The following is a 17,238-nucleotide window of genomic DNA, read 5'->3' as shown; positions in this document are numbered from 1 at the left end:
TTGGTGAGTTGCTGCAGGGCATCTTGTGGATGTTACACACTGCAGCCAAGGTGTGCCAGTGGTGGAGGGAGTGAATGTTTAAGGTGGTGGATGGGATGCCAATCAGCGGGCTGCTTTGTCCTGGATGGTGTCAAGCTTCTTGAGTGTTATTGGAGTTGCACTCATCCAGGCAAGTGGACAGTATTCCATCACACTCCTGACTTGTGTTTTGTAGATGGTGGAAAGGTTTTGGGGAGTCAGGAGGTGAGACACTCGCCGCAGAATACCCAGCCACTGACCTGCTCTTGTGGTCACAGTATTTACTGGGCCAGTCAAGTTTCTGGTCAATGGTAACCCCCAGGTTGTTGACGGTGGGTGATTCGGCGATGGTAATGCCGCTGAATGTCAAGGGTGGTGGTTAGACTCTCGCTTGTTGGAGATAGTCATTGCCTGGCACTTGTTTGGCATGAATGTTACTTGCCACTTACCAGCCCAAGCCTGAATGTTGTTCAGGTCTTACTGCATGCGGGCATGAACTGTTTCATTATCTGAGGAGTTGAGAATAGAACTGAACACTATGCAGTCATCAGCGAACATCCCCACTTCTGACCTTATGATGGAAGGAAGGTCATTAGTGAAGAAGCTGAAGATGGTTGGGCCTAGGGCACTGCCTTGAGGAACTCCTGCAGCGATGTCCTGGGGCTGAGATGATTGACCTCAACAACCACAACCATCTTCCTTTGTGCTCGGTATGACTCCAGCCATTGGAGAGCTTCCCCCCTGATTCCCATTGACTTCAGTTTTACTGGGGCTCCTTGATGCCACACTCGGCCAAATGATGCCTTGCTGTCAAAGGGTAGGCACTCTCACCTAAGCCCTGGAATTCAGCTCTTTTGTCCATGTTTGGACCAAGGCTGTAATGAGGTCTGGAGCCAAGTGGTCCTGGCGGAACCCAAACCGGGCATCAGTGAGCAGGTTATTGGTGAGTGAGAGCCTCTTGATAGCACTGTCGGCGAAACCTTCCATCACTTTGCTGATGATTGAGTTGGTTTAGTCAGCAAATGCAGTCTAGCTGTACTTTGTAAGAGACTGGCCAGGTCACCGGGGATAACTCCCCTGCACTTCTTCAAAATAGTGCCATAGGATCTTTTACATCCACCTGAGAGAGCAGATGGGGCCTCGGTTTAATGCCTCATCTGAAAGACAGCACCTCCGACAGTGCAGTAATCTCTCAGCACTGCACTGGGGTGTCAGCCTAGATTGTTGTGATCAAATCTTTGGAATGGGACTTGAGCCCTGGACCTTGTGACTCAGAGGCGAGAGTGTTACACTGATCCACGGGTGATAGAAACATAGAAACATAGAAAATAGGTACAGGATTAGGCCATTCGGCCCTTTGAGCCGACACCAACATTCAATATGATCATGGCTGATCATGCAACTTCAGTTGCCCATTCCTGCTTTCTCTCCATACCCCTTGATCCCTTTAGCCGTAAGGGCCACATCTAGCTCCCTTTTGAATATATCTAACAAACTAGCCTCAACAACTTTCTGTGGTATAGAATTCCACAGGTTCACAATTCTCTGAGTGAAGAAGTTTCTCCTCATTTCGGTCCTAAATGGCTTACCCCTTATCCTTAGACTGTGATCCCTGGTTCTGGACTTCCCCAACATGGGGAACATTCTTCCTGCATCTAACCTGTCCAATCCCATCAGAATTGTATATGTTTTTATGAGATCCTCTCTCATTCTTCTAAATTCCAGTGAATATAAGCCTAGTCGATCCAGTCTTTCTTTATATGTCAGTCCAGCCATCCCGGGAATCAGTCTGGTGAGCCTTCGTTGCACTCCCTCAATAGCAAGAATGTCCTTCCTCAGATTAGGAGACCAAAACTGTACACAATATTCAAGGTGTGGCCTCACCAAGGCCCTGTACAACTGCAGTAAGATCTCCCTGCTCCTATACTCAAATCTTCTCGCTATGAAGGCCAACATGCCATTTGCCTTCTTCACCGCCTGCTGTACATGAATGCCTACTTTCAATGACTGATGTACCATGACACCCAGGTCTCGTTGCACCTCCCCTTTTCCTAATCAGTCACCATTCAGATAATATTCTGCCTTCCTATTTTTGCAACAAAAGTGGATAACCTCACATTTATCTACATCTACATCTGCCATGCATTTGCCACTCACCTAACCTGTCTAAGTCACCCTGCAGCCTCTTAGCATCCTCCTCACAGCTCACACTTTAATAATTGATTCCAACATTTTCCCCACTACCGATGTCAGGCTGACTGGTCTATAATTCCCTGTTTTTTCTCTCCCTCCTTTTTTAAAAAGTGGGGTTACATTAGCTACCCTCCAATCCATGGGGACTGATCCAGAGTCTATAGAATGTTGAAAAATGACTACCAATGCACTATTTTGAGGGCCACTTCCTTAAGTACTCTGGGATGCAGACTATCAGACCCTCGGGATTTATCGACCTTCAATCCCATCAATTTCCCTAACACAATTTCCTGACTAATAAGGATTTCCTTCAGTTCCTGCTTCTCGCTAGACCCTTGGTCCCCTAGTATTTCCGGAAGGTTATTTGTGTTTTCCTTAGTGAAGACAGAACCAAAGTATTTGATTTGTTCAATTGGTCTGCCATTTCTTTGTTCCCCATTATAAATTCACCTGATTCTGACTGCAAGGGACCTACATTTGTCTTCACTAATCCTTTTCTCTTCACATATCTATAGAGACATTGACAGTCAGTTTTTATGTTCCCAGCAAGCTTACTCTCATACTCTATTTTCCCCTCCTAATTAAACCCTTTGTCCTCTGCTGAATTCTAAATTTCTCCCAGTCCTCAGGTTTGCTACTTTTTCTGGCCAATTTATATGCCTCTTCCTTGGATTTAACACCATCCCTAAATTCCCTTGTTAGCCACCTTCCCCATTTTATTTTTACGCCAGACAGTTGTTGAAGTTCATCCATGTGATCTTTAAATGTCTGCCATTGCCTATCCACCGTCAACTCTTTAAGTATCATTCGCCAGTCTATCCTAGCCAATTCATGTCTCATACCATCGAAGTTACTTTTCTTTAAGTTCAGGACCTTAGTCTCTGTATTAACTGTGTCACTCTCCATTTTAATGAAGAATTCTACCATATTATGGTCACTCTTCCCCAAGGGGCCTCACACAACAAGATTGCTAATTAATCCTCTCTCCTTTCACATCACCCAGTCTAGGATGGCCAGCTCTCTAGTTGGTTTCTCGACATATTGGTCTAGAAAACCATCCCTTATAAACTCCAGGAAATCCTCCTCCACCGTATTGCTACCAGTTTGGTTAGCCCAATCAATATGTAGATTAAAGTCACCCATGATAACTGCTGTACCTTTATTGCACGCATCTCTAATTTCCTGTTTGATGCCATCCTCAACCTCACTACAACTGTTTGGTGGTCTGTACACAACTCCCACTAGCGTTTTCTGCCCTTTGGTATTCCGCAGCTCTACCCATACAAATTCCACATCATCCAAGCTAATGTCCTTCCTTACTATTGCGTTAATCTCCTCTTTAACCAGCGACGCTACCCCACCTCCTTTTCCTTTCTGTCTATCCTTCCTGAATATTGAATACCCCTGGATGTTGAGTTCCCAGCCTTGGTCACCCTGGAGCCATGTCACCGTAATCCCAATTACATCATATCCATTAACAACTATCTGCACAGTTAATTCATCCACCTTATTACGAATGTTCCTCACATTGAGACACAGAGCCTTCAGGCTTGTTTTTTTAACACTCTTTCTCCTTTTAGAATTATGTTGTAATGTTGTCCTTTTTGATTTTTGCCTTTGATTTCTCTGCCCTCCACTTTTCCTTAACTCCTTTCTACCTTTTACTTCTGCCCCCATTTTACTTCCCTCTGTCTTCCTGCATAGATTCCCATCCCCCTGCCATATTAGTTTAAACCCTCCCCAACAGCACTAGCAAACACTCCCCCTAGAACATTAGTTCCGGTCCTGCCCAGGTGCAGACCGTCCGGTTTGTACTGGTCCCAGCTCTCCCAGAACTGATTCCAATGTCCCAGGAATTTGAATCCCTCCCTCTTGCACCATTCCTCAAGCCACGTATTCATCTTAACTATCCTGCTATTTCTACTCTGACTAGCATGTGGCACTAGTAGCAATCCTGTGATTACTACCTTTGAGGTCCTACTTTGTAATTTAACTCCTAGCTCCCTAAATTCAGCTTGTAGGATCTCATCCCACTTTTTACCTATATTGTTGGTACCTATATGCACCACAACAACTGGCTGTTCATCCTCCCCTTCCAGAATGCCCTGCAGCCATTCCGAGACATCCTTGACCCTTGCATCAGGGAGGCAACATACCATCCTGGAGTCTCGATTACAGCCGCAGAAACACCTATCTATTCCCCTTACAATAGAATCCCCTACCACTATAGCTCTCCCATTCTTTTTCCTGCCCCCCTGTGCAGCAGAGCCACCCATGGTGCCATGAACTTGGCTGCTGCTGCCTTCCCCTGATAAGCCATCCCCCCAACAGTATCCAAAGTGGTATATCTGTTTTGGAGGGAGATGACTGCAGGGGACCCCTGCACTACCTTCTTACTCCTGCTCTGCCTGATGGTCACCCATTCCCGATCTGCCTTTGTAATCTTTACCTGCGGTGTGACCAACTCACTAAATGTGCTATTCATGACATCCTCAGCATCGCGGATGCTCCAGAGTGAATCCATGCACAGCTCCAGTGCCGCAATGCGGTCTGACAGGAGCTGCAGCTGGATATACTTCCCGCATACATAGTAGTCCAGTGTCCCTGATTTCCCACATAGCACAGGAGGAGCATGACACGGTCTGGGCTCTCCTGCCATGACTTAACCCTTAAATTAACTTAATTTGGCAACAATGCCAAAGGTTTCTTACTGATAAGAAAAAGAAAAAAGATAAAGAAAAAAGAAAAACTACTCACGCAACAAGTGTGAAATTGGAATGTTGCTCACTTCTCCTGCAATCACAGGTACCTCATATCCCCTCCTATCAATAACAACAACTTGTATTTATATAGCGGCTTTAATGTAGTGAAACGTCCCAAGGCGCTTCATAGGAGTGTTATGTGCAAAAAAATTTTACACTGAGCTGCATCAGGAGAAATTAGGGCAGGTGATCAAAGGCTTGGTCAAAGAGGCCCAAGATCACCCTAAGTGGAGGAAGTGCATCTGGGAGAGCACTGAGAATCTTGAGTCTCGTCGTCGAGAGCATGCAGAAAACAAGCGCAGGCAGCGGAAGGAGCGTGCGGCAAACCAGTCCCACCCACACTTTCCTTCAACGACTATCTGCCCCACCCTGTGACAGAGACTGTAATTCCTGTATTGGACTGTTCAGTCACCCGAGAACTCACTTTTAGAGTGGGAGCAAGTCTTCCTCGATTCCGAGGGACTGCCTATGATGATGATGGTCAAAGAGGTATGTTTTACGCAGACATCTCGGGTGGTTGTGGGACTGAAGGAGATTACAGAGATAGGGAGGGGTGAGGCCATGGAGTGCAGGGGACTCCTTTTCCCACCCTCTGGCACACCACTATCGAGGAATGACCCTCACCAGCTGTTACAGACCCGACTGCTGAGACAGTCGGTGTCATGAGAACTTCCACTCACCCATCTCAATGACAGACTTGTGACGTTATGTCCTTCTGCTAATACACCACCTCCATCAGCCTCCATGTTACAGACGTGAGCTCTTCCCCATGCTGTGATGGATCTGATGGACCTCGAGTCTCATCGCCGAGAGCATGCAGAAATCATGTGCAGGCAGTGGAAAGAGCGTGCGGCAAACCTGTCCCACCCACCCCTTCCCTCAACGACTATCTGTCCCACCTGTGACACAGACTGTAATTCCTGTATTGGACTGTACAGTCACCTAAGAACTCATTTTAGGAGTGGAAGCAAGTCTTCCTCGATTCCGAGAGACTGCCTATGATGTTGATGATGATGGTGAGAGAGCGGTGGGAGGATGAGGGTCGGGGAGGAGAGTTCCAGCGTAAATTGGCAGTGGCAAGGCAGAAAGAATGCCAGAGTATACTGAGGAGAAAGAGAGAGAGGAATGTCAGCAGGAGTGAGAGAGGGGAATATCAGAGTACGCTGAGGGAGAGGAGAGTCACATAAAGTGGAGCTGAGAGAGGTGAAGAAGAATGCTTACAATTACTGTGGGGAGGGGGGTAGGAGTTGCCCTGGATCACTGACAACCAGATAAGAAGAACATAAAAAATTGGAGCAGGAGTAGGCCATACGGCCCCTTGAGCCTGCTCCGCCATTCAATAAGGTCATGGCTGATCATTCACTTCGGTACCCCATTCCTGCTTTCTCTCCATACCACTTGATCCCTTTAGCCGTAAGGGCCATAACTAACTCCCTCTTGATTATATCCAATGAACTGACATCAACAACTCTCTGCGGCAGGGAATTCCACAGGTTAACAACTCTCTGAGTGAAGAAGTTTCTCCTCATCTCAGTCCTAAATGGCTTACTCCTTATCCTTAGACTGTGTCACTTGGTTCTGGACTTTCCCAACATCGGGAACATTCTTCCTGCATCTAACCTGTCCAGTCCCGTCAGAATTTTATATGTCTCTATGAGATCCCCTCTCATTCTTCTAAACTCCAGTGAAAACAGACCCAGTCGATCCAGTCTCTCCTCATATGTCAGTCCAGCCATCCCAGGAATCAGTCTGGTGAACCTTCGCTGCACTCCCTCAAAAGGCCCTGTATAACTGCAGTAAGACCTCCCTGCTTCTATACTCAAATCCCCTAGCTATGAAGGCCAACATACCATTTGCCTTTTTCACCGCCTGCTGTACCTGCATGCCAACTTTCAATGACTGATATACCATGACACCCAGGTCTCGTTGCACCTCCCCTTTTCCTAATCTGCTGTCATTCAGATAATATTCTGCCTTCGTGTTTTTGCCACCAAAGTGGATAACCTCACATTTATTCACATTATACTGCATCTGCCATGCATTTGCCCATTCACCTAACCCGTCCAAGTCACCCTGCAGCCTCTTAGCATCCTCCTCACAGCTCACACCGCCACCCAGTTTAGTGTCATCTGCAAACTTGGAGATATTGCACTCAATTCCTTCATCTAAATTATTGATGTATATTGTAAAGAGCTGGGGTCCCAGCACTGAGCCCTGCAGCACCCCACTAGTCACTGCCTGTCATTTTGAAAAAGACCCGTTTATCCCGACTTTCTGCTTCCTGTCTGCCAACCAGTTCTCTATCCACGTCAGTATATTACCCCCAATAGCATGTGCTTTAATTTTGCACACCAATCTCTTGTGTGGGACCTTGTCAAAAGCCTTTTGAAAGTCCAAATACATCACATCTACTGGTTCTTCCTTGTCCACTCTGCTAGTTACATCCTCAAAAAATTCTCGAAGATTTGTCAAGCATGATTTCCCTTTCATAAATCCATGCTGACTTGGACTGATCTTGTTGACTTATGAAGATAGGTTGAGTAGGTTGGGCCTCTACTCATTGACGTTCAGAAGAATGAAAGGTGATCTTATCGAAATATAAGATAATGAGGGGTCTCAACAAAGTGGATGCAGAGAGGATAAGGAAAACTAAAACTAGGGGACATGGGGCTACAACCTCCACTTTTGTGCTTATCGCCCAAAAATGGGTGTTATTTCCGGTGTGGGCAGTAAAAAAGGATTTTCAGATCGGCAGCTTCTCGCCCAATCTCAAAACACCTAGTTTACATTTTTGAAAATGGGCGTTACCGCGAGCGATATCAAATGGGTGGTCACGATAAAGTCTTATGGCCGTCCTTAGCAACGGTCGCGATTCAGGAGGTCAAGGCATCCGCAGAAGAGGAGACAGAGAGAGAGGGAGCCCAGAGGGACTGAAGGCGTGGCTGGATGTGGTGTGTCTGCTTTGGGAGGAAGGAGGGAGACTTTAGAGCTTCACAGCAAGCAGGCAAACAAAAAGTAGCTGTTACCAGCCACATATTTGACCAAATTTGCCCAATAATGGAGGGAGAGGAGGAAGCATCACAGCACACTGTAGAGACTGACACTGGAGAGAGCAGTGAAGTGGGAGAGGAGCACATTGAGGCCACAAAAGAGCCAGGAGGTTCTCAGACGAGGCAAATGCCTCCCTCCTGCAGGAGGTCGAGTTACACTGGGGTGATTTGACACAGGGAGGGCGTGGAAAGCCCACTCCAAAGGCCTACCAGAGGATATGGACCAAGATAGCAGAGGTGGTCTCGTGAGTGATCAGCGAGGTGCATGAGGGCAACCAATGCCGCAAACGATGGAACGACCTTGTGCGATCCGCAAAAGTAAGTATTACATTGATTTACAGGTACTTATGTATTTATATAATTGGATTTGTAACAGTCATGAGTGACTATCTGCAGATGTGAAGTCTTCCACTTTTACCGAGAATGTTTTACTCAAAGCCTGCGGTCACGGTGCATGTCTTTAGGTAAAGAATGATAATAATCATAATAATCATGATTACATCTGTCGGTTATGTGTTGTATCAGTGTCTGTGACAGTACCTAGCAATGATATCATGCAATGATCTCATGCCATGTCGTCCTGTCACCTTTTACAGAAGAAGCTATCGATGATGAGGTCCGTGCAGAGGGGAGCGGGCGGGGGGCCACCAGTCCCCAGCGACATCACTGAGATGGAGGAGCGGGTGCTCACACTCGTGGGGAAACACCCCCGGACAACCACGGACGCATCTGCAGACCCTGAAGTGATGCCATGTGAGTAAAGCTTGCACCATTGCGTGATGTAAAATCAATAGATGCCACACCAACTCATATCCGAACAATTATATATGATAGATGATTTCTAAAAGTGTCATAGAAATAATGCTGGCCTAATGAAAATCATTGCAATGCAAATGTGTTGATGGTCATGAAATGTGATATTTGCGATGATTTTGAAAGCGGTGGTACTTTTGTCGTGCATGTGCTGTGTGTAGCGCTGGACTCACCTTGTCACCCTAGCACCCTCTTCTCCTCTAATAACCTCATTTGTGTCTTACAGCTCACCCAACAGCACGTCCCAAGACAAGATCACAGAGGCCAGAAGGTGGGGGCGCGGGGCAGGAGTCGCCCGTCAATCCGCTGGATCTGTTCTTGATGGATGAGAGCGCGAACTTAGAAACATAGAAACATAGAAAATAGGTGCAGGAGCAGGCCATTCAGCCCTTCTAGCCTGCACCGCCATTCAATGAGTTCATGGCTGAACATGCAACTTTAGTATCCCATTCCTGCTTTCTCACCATACCCCTTGATCCCCCGAGTAGTAAGGACTTCATCTAACTCCCTTTTGAATATATTTAGTGAATTGGCCTCAACTACTTTCTGTGGTAGAGAATTCCACAGGTTCACCACTCTCTGGGTGAAGAAGTTTCTCCTCATCTCGGTCCTAAATAGCTTACCCCTTATCCTTAGACTGTGACCCCTGGTTCTGGACTTCCCCAACATTGGGAACATTCTTCCTGCATCCAACCTGTCTAAACCCGTCAGAATTTTAAACGTTTCTATGAGGTCCCATCTCACTCTTCTGAACTCCAGTGAATACAAGCCCAGTTGATCCAGTCTTTCTTGATAGGTCAGTCCTGCCATCCCGGGAATCAGTCTGGTGAATCTTCGCTGCACTCCCTCAATAGCAAGAATGTCCTTCCTCAGGTTAGGAGACCAAAACTGTACACAATACTCCAGGTGTGGCCTCACCAAGGCCCAATACAACTGTAGCAACACCTCCCTGCCCCTGTACTCAAATCCCCTCGCTATGAAGGCCAACATGCCATTTGCTTTCTTAACCGCCTGCTGTACCTGCATGCCAACCTTCAATGACTGATGTACCATGACACCCAGGTCTCGCTGCACCTTCCCTTTTCCTAATCTGTCACCATTCAGATAATAGTCTGTCTCTCTGTTTTTAACCACCAAAGTGGATAACCTCACATTTATCCACATTATACTTCATCTGCCACGCATTTGCCCACTCACCTAACCTATCCAAGTCACTCTGCTGCCTCATAGCATCCTCCTCGCAGCTCACACTGCCACCCAACTTAGTGTCATCCGCAAATTTGGAGATACTACATTTAATCCCCTCGTCTAAATCATTAATGTACAATGTAAACAGCTGGGGCCCCAGCACAGAACCTTGCGGTACCCCACTAGTCACTGCCTGCCATTCTGAAAAGTACCCATTTACTCCTACTCTTTGTTTCCTGTCTGACAACCAGTTCTCAATCCACGTCAGCACACTACGCCCAATCCCATGTGCTTAACTTTGCACACTAATCTCCTGTGTGGGACCTTGTCGAAAGCCTTCTGAAAGTCCAAATATACCACATCAACTGGTTCTCCTTTGTCCACTTTACTGGAAACATCCTCAAAAAATTCCAGAAGATTTGTCAAGCATGATCTCCCTTTCACAAATCCATGCTGACTTGGACCTATCATGTCACCATTTTCCAAATGCGCTGCTATGACATCCTTAATAATTGATTCCATCATTTTACCCACTACTGAGGTCAGGCTGACCGGTCTATAATTCCCTGCTTTCTCTCTCCCTCCTTTTTTAAAAAGTGGGGTTACATTGGCTACCCTCCACTCGATAGGAACTGATCCAGAGTCAATGGAATGTTGAAAAATGACTGTCAATGCATCCACTATTTCCAAGGCCACCTCCTTAAGTACTCTGGGATGCAGTCCATCAGGCCCTGGGGATTTATCGGCCTTCAATCCCATCAATTTCCCCAACACAATTTCCCGACTAATAAAGATTTCCCTCAGTTCCTCCTCCTTACTAGACCCTCTGACCCCTTTTATATCCGGAAGGTTGTTTGTGTCCTCCTTAGTGAATACCGAACCAAAGTACTTGTTCAATTGGTCTGCCATTTCTTTGTTCCCCGTTATGACTTCCCCTGATTCTGACTGCAGGGGACCTACGTTTGTCTTTACTAACCTTTTTCTCTTTACATACCTGTAGAAACTTTTGCAATCCGCCTTAATGTTCCCTGCAAGCTTCTTCTCGTACTCCATTTTCCCTGCCCTAATCAAACCCTTTGTCCTCCTCTGCTGAGTTCTAAATTTCTCCCAGTCCCCAGGTTCGCTGCTATTTCTGGCCAATTTGTATGCCACTTCTTTGGCTTTAATACTATCCCTGATTTCCCTCGATAGCCACGGTTGAGCCACCTTCCCTTTTTTATTTTTACGCCAGACAGGAATGTACAATTGTTGTAGTTCATCCATGCGGTCTCTAAATGTCTGCCATTGCCCATCCACAGTCAACCCCTTAAGTATCATTCGCCAATCTATCTTAGCCAATTCACGCCTCATACCTTCAAAGTTACCCTTCTTTAAGTTCTGGACCATGGTCTCTGAGTTAACTGTTTCACTCTCCATCCTAATGCAGAATTCCACCATATTATGGTCACTCTTCCCCAAGGGGCCTCGCACAATGAAATTGTTAATTAATCCTCTCTCATTACACAACACCCAGTCTAAGATGGCCTCCCCCCTAGTTGGTTCCTCGACATATTGGTCTAGAAAACCATCCCTTATGCACTCCAGGAAATCCTCCTCCACCGTATTGCTTCCAGTTTGGCTAGCCCAATCTATGTGCATATTAAAGTCACCCATTAAAACTGCTGCACCTTTATTGCATGCACTCCTAATTTCCTGTTTGATGCCCTCCCCAACATCACTACTACTGTTTGGAGGGCTGTGCACAACTCCCACTAACGTTTTTTGCCCTTTAGTGTTCTGCAGCTCTACCCATATAGATTCCACATCATCCAAGCTAATGTCTTTCCTAACTATTGCATTAATCTCCTCTTTAACCAGCAATGCTACCCCACCTCCTTTTCCTTTTATTCTATCCTTCCTGAATGTTGAATACCCCTGGATGTTGAGTTCCCAGCCCTGATCATCCTGGAGCCACTTTGAAGAAGTCCGCCACGCTCCAGAAGCCATTCCAACCCAAGGCCATCTAATGGTCCTCCGGTCATTCCCGCCTCCACTCTGGAGGTGCCGACTCCAAGCACCTCTCCACATGGCACCTCGTTTGTCCCCAGGACGGCGCCAACCCCACGGAGGCATCGTGGACGCGGCAGGTCTGTTCCACGAGCGCGACGTGACAGCAGAGAAATGGTACAGTTGTCCAGGAGGACCGTAGATATTGGTGACCAGCTCATCGAAGTATTGGGGGACATATCCTGACACCTGGCCACCATGACCAAGTACATTCCACACATGGCAGAGTCCCTGGATACGATATCCAGGAACACTGCTGCCACAGGCCTCCCAGTGGTCTCCGAGTGTGGCACTCCACCCCTAGGTTCCGCGCCACCACTGCGAACGACAGATGAGAGCAAGGGCCAAGATCCTGCTTCTGCATCAGAGAATGTTGCCCCCTCAGCACCCCCCACTCCCGTACCCGTGCAACCACCACATCTGCCTTCATCACCCCAATGAGGTACCACCTGAGGAACTCCTCAGCCAGGCGTCGTGTAGCAAGGAGGGAAAGGGGTAGAGGTGGGGAGAAGGAGAAGGGAGAAGGAAAGTGAGGTGCATGTGCGCAGGTGATGACTGTGTTATATCTCCATCTAGGTGCATGCAATTTGTTGCAATGTATGGGGGCTGGGGACCACGCTCCTGTTTTGCCTTTGTATTCTGTGTTGGTGGACATGTTGAACATATGATTTATGTCAATGGTGGAAAAAGTGGGGTGTGGGCAGGGGTTGTGTGTTATTGGCTGTGATACTTAGGATTTCAGACCAATGGTGGAATTAAACTTTTGTTATTGAACATAACCTTGTTGCGCATTGTCTCAGATAGCTGGACCATTACATACTGGTGATTCCTTACCATGAAAGGGTTAAATACAACTTAACATCAATCAACGTAAACTTTAACTGGCACCAAGGTGATGGGCACCATTGATGTCTGAGCTGCACACACACAGCAGTGTGTCAGCGTTGTCACTCACATCAGCGCTCTTTCAAGTAAATCTTTCCGATATCAGCTCCTCATGTAAGAGTGGGATTAAACAAATGCCAGCCACACCACTGGCGTTCGGTCCAGTTAGTTCCACTTTAATGGCCGTTTTTTGGAGCGATCGATATTGTGGCCGATGTGTGTGCGAGGTGGTGAAATTGAAGATTAGCGATCTCCATGGCCGCTAGTTTGGGTAAATATGCTCTTTACAACCAAAAACAGTGGACGGGCGTTAATATTGAATCTCAGCATTAATTCCTTGCGGAAAGTAACGCTGGGCGATATTATGGCCGTTGAATTCACCCATTCTGCTGATTCCACCCAAAAAAAGTGGGCGGGCGGTGATATTTTTTTCTCGCCGTTAAGCGCATTGGGAAAATAACGCTCGGCGATAAGTCTCCTAAAAAATCCCGCCAGTTTCCATTTTGTGCCAAAATGGGCGATAAATGGGTGTTATACGTAATTTCAGCGGTTAAATGGGTGTTAAGTGGCCATTAAGCATGCAAAAAAAGTGAAGGTTCTAGCCCATAGTCTTAGAATAAGGGGTTGCCCATTTAAAACTGAGATGAGGAGAAATTTCTTCTCTCAGAGGGTTATAAATCTGTGGAATTGTCTGCCCCAGAGAGCTGTGGAGGTTGGGTCATTGAATATATTTAAGGCGAAGATAGACAGATTTTTGAGCGATAAGGGAATAAAGGATTATGGAGAGCGGGCAGGGAAGTGGAGCTGAGTCCATGATCAGATCAGTCTTGATCTTATTAAATAGCGAGCAGGCTCGAGGGGCCAAATGGCCTACTCCTGCTCTTATTTCTTATGTTCTTATGTTAGAAGCTGGGATGGTTCTCCTCAGAGCAGAGGAGGTTAAGAGGAGATTTAATAGAGGAGTTCAAAAAGGGTTTTGATAGAGTAAATAAAGAGAAACAGTTTCCACTGACAGGAGGGTCTGTAACCAGAATACACAGAATTATGGTAATTAGCAAAAGAACCAGAGGGACTTGAGGAGAACAATGTTTACACAGCGAGTTGTTCCTGATCGGGAACGCACTGCCTGAAAGGGCGGTGGAAACAGATTCAATAGTGACTTGCCAAATGGAATTAGAAATATACTTGAAGGAGGGAAATTTGCCAGGCTATGGGGAGTGAGCAGGGAGACCTTTACATTAAAGGAATAACTGCCCCTGATTTACTGAGAGGAATAACTGTCCCTGATTGAGAATAAATGCTACCGCACAGAAATAGTGATCTCTTGTATCTCTGCTGCTGCTTTTCACACAATAAATGCAGCGGCGAGCTTTGATTAATGAAAGGAAGTTTCAGTTCCTTACCTCTCTTAGAACGACCATGGTGAACGATGGGGGCTCCTTCCCTCAGCAGCTTAGACACAGGAGAAAAGAGAGTATGAAAACATGCGAATGCGCAGAACAGAGCGATGCTCTCCACCTTTGTCTACTCCATGACGGAGGTAACACCCAAAGCACGGAAACACTTCAATGCAGATTCCATCCCGTCGAAAGCATAAAATAACTACACAACGGATGGCATTTACCTTCAATAAATCTCAATATATTTGTATGTACTTTTCATTCAAATAACTTTAACCATAACCTGCAGCCTGTCAGATGGACGGAGCCTGTGATGAGTTCTGTGATCAGTTCCACACAGTAGCAGACTTCGACCTTTTAATGAGCAGACAATCCCACACCCATAAAGAGCAATACACGTACTCACCGAGGCAGAGAGAGAGAGGTCGATCACTCAGACATCACCCACACAAAGAGCTCACCACCTCATCTCTGCCTGACTGTACCGGAATGGAGCTTTTTAAAAATTTGTGCTCAGGATGTGGGCGTCGCTGGCAAGGCCATGTGTATTGCCAATCCCCGGTTGCCCTAAAAGGTGGTGGAGGGCCTTTCCTTAGCATTAGGCATGCAATCCCAGGATTCTGACCCAGCAATGAAGAAAGTGGGATGTGTGCAAGTCAGGGCGGTGTGTGACTTGGAGGGGAATTGCTCCTGGGACTTTGCAGCTCTTGTCCTTCGAAAGAAAGAAAGACTTGGATTTATATAGCAACCACCGGACGTCTCAAAGCGCTTTACAGCCAATGAAGTACTTTTGGAGTGTAATCACTGTTGTAATGTGGGAATTGGCAGAAAATATGCACACAGCAAGCTCCCACACACAGCAATGTGATAATGTCCAGATAATCTGGGGCTTTTTGTTATGTTGATTGAGGGATAAACATTGGCCAGGACTCTCCTGCTCTTCTTTGAAATAGTACCATGGGATCTTTTACATTCAATTGAGAGAGCAGAAGGGTCCGGGGTTTAACAGCACCTCCGACAGTGCAACAGTCCCTCAGTACTGCCCCGCCGACAATGCAGCGCTCCCTCAGTACTGCCCCGCCAACAATGCAGCGCTCCCTCAGTACTGCCCCTCTGACAGTGCAGCACTCCCTCAGTACTGCCCCTCCGACAATGCAGCGCTCCCTCAGTACTGCCCCGCCGACAATGCAGCGCTCCCTCAGTACTGCCCCTCTGACAGTGCAGCACTCCCTCAGTACTGCCCCTCCGACAATGCAGTGCTCCCTCAGAACTGCCCCTCCTACAGTGCAGCGGTCCCTCAGTACCACCCCTCCGGCACTCCCTCAGTACTGCCCCTCTGACAGTGCAGCACTCCCTCAGTACCACTCCTCCGACAGTGCAGCATTCCCTCAGTACTGCCCCACCACACTCCCTCAGTACTGCACTGGAGTGTCAGCTGAGATTTTTTTTTGCTCAAGTTCCTGGAGTGGGATTTGAACCAACAACCTTCTGACCCAGAGGCAAGAGTGCTACCTACTGAGCCACGGCTGACACTAGGTGGTTGAGGTTACAGGGCTCGGCGGTGCTGTTGAAGTAACCTTGCTGAATTGCTGCAGTGCTCCCTGTCGATCGTAAGTACTGCAATCACGGTGTGCCAGTGGTGGGTAGGGGCAGGAGGGTGATACTGAGTTCGGTAACTGCCCCCTTCAAATCAATGAACAAAAGAAGCAGATAAACGGTGTTACACGTTAAGACATTTGCATATTAATGCATCCCTAAACCTATTGGTTGGGTTGAATTTTCCGATTTTTGCGGGTTCCCACTGGAACTGTGCCTGAGTGCGGCTTCTGCCCAACAGTGCTCTGGGGTCAAGCTCATGACACCATTGAGGTTGGGCTGCATTGATGTTAGCGTCCTCGATCAGGCCAACATCCCCAGCATCGAAGCACTGACCACACTCGACCAGCTCTGCTGGGCGGGCCACATTGTCCACATGCCTGACACAAGATTCCCAAAGCAAGCACTCTACTCGGAACTCCTACATGGCAAGCGTGCCCCAGGTGGGCAGAGGAAACGTTACAAGGATACCCTCAAAGCCTCCCTGATAAAATGCAACATCCCCACTGACACCTGGGAGTCCCTAAGTTGAGGAAGTGCATCTGGGTCTCGTCGCCGAGAGCATGCAGAAACCAAGCGCAGGCAGCGGAAGGAGCGTGTGGCAAGCCAGTCCCACCCATCCTTTCCTTCAACCACTGTCTGTCCCACCTGTGACAGGGACTGTGACTCTCGTATTGGACTGTTCAGCCACCTAAGGACTCATTCTAAGAGTGGAAGCAAGTCTTCCTCGATTTGTGAACACTATCTGTGGGAGCTCACTGGCTGGGATGGGGGTTTGGAACTGGGCACTGCTGAAACTGAATGAAACAATGCCCCTGTTGCTTGATGCATCAGTACACAGCTGGAAATGTGACCGCAGACAGCATGAAGTGACTCTCGAGCGAAGAGATCGAGAGCGGTGGTGACCCCTGCAGCTTGGAATAATTTGAAGTTTATACCCCTAAGTTTGCTGCATCATCAGTGAATCTTCCTGCATAGGGGAAGCTGAGGGGAGACCTTATTGAGCCATATAAAATTATGAGGGGCCTGGATAGAGTGGATAGGACCTATTTCCCTTATCAGAGGGATCAATAACCAGGGGGCATAGATTTAAAGTAATTGGTAGAAGGTTTAGAGGGTATTTGAGGGGAAATTTCTTCACCAAGAGGGTGGTGGGGGTCTGGAACTCACTGCCTGAAAGGGTGGTAGAGGCAGAAACTCTCACCAGATTGAAAAAGTACTTGGATGTGCACTTGAAGTGCCGTAACCTACAGGGCTACAGACCAAGAGCTGGAAAGTGGGATTAGG

General features: G+C 47.3%; 1 protein-coding gene across 1 annotated transcript in view; it reads right to left on the bottom strand.

The window, feature by feature from the left end:
* Window positions 1–14,393, bottom strand: part of LOC139265812 (unconventional myosin-VIIa-like) — a 440,714-nt gene extending 426,321 nt beyond the window's left edge. The window contains exon 1 of the mRNA XM_070883263.1: window positions 14,359–14,393. Coding sequence (XP_070739364.1) covers window positions 14,359–14,376 — 18 coding nt within the window. The 5' untranslated portion in view covers window positions 14,377–14,393. The remainder of the gene's footprint in view (window positions 1–14,358) is intronic.
* Between the last annotated feature and the right edge of the window lie 2,845 nt (window positions 14,394–17,238).

The sequence above is a fragment of the Pristiophorus japonicus genome, chromosome 6 (assembly GCF_044704955.1).
Source record: "Pristiophorus japonicus isolate sPriJap1 chromosome 6, sPriJap1.hap1, whole genome shotgun sequence".
Classification (NCBI taxonomy): domain Eukaryota; kingdom Metazoa; phylum Chordata; class Chondrichthyes; family Pristiophoridae; genus Pristiophorus; species Pristiophorus japonicus.
The sequence above is the reverse complement of the archived record's forward strand: the minus strand, read 5'-3'. Positions and strand labels throughout refer to the sequence as shown.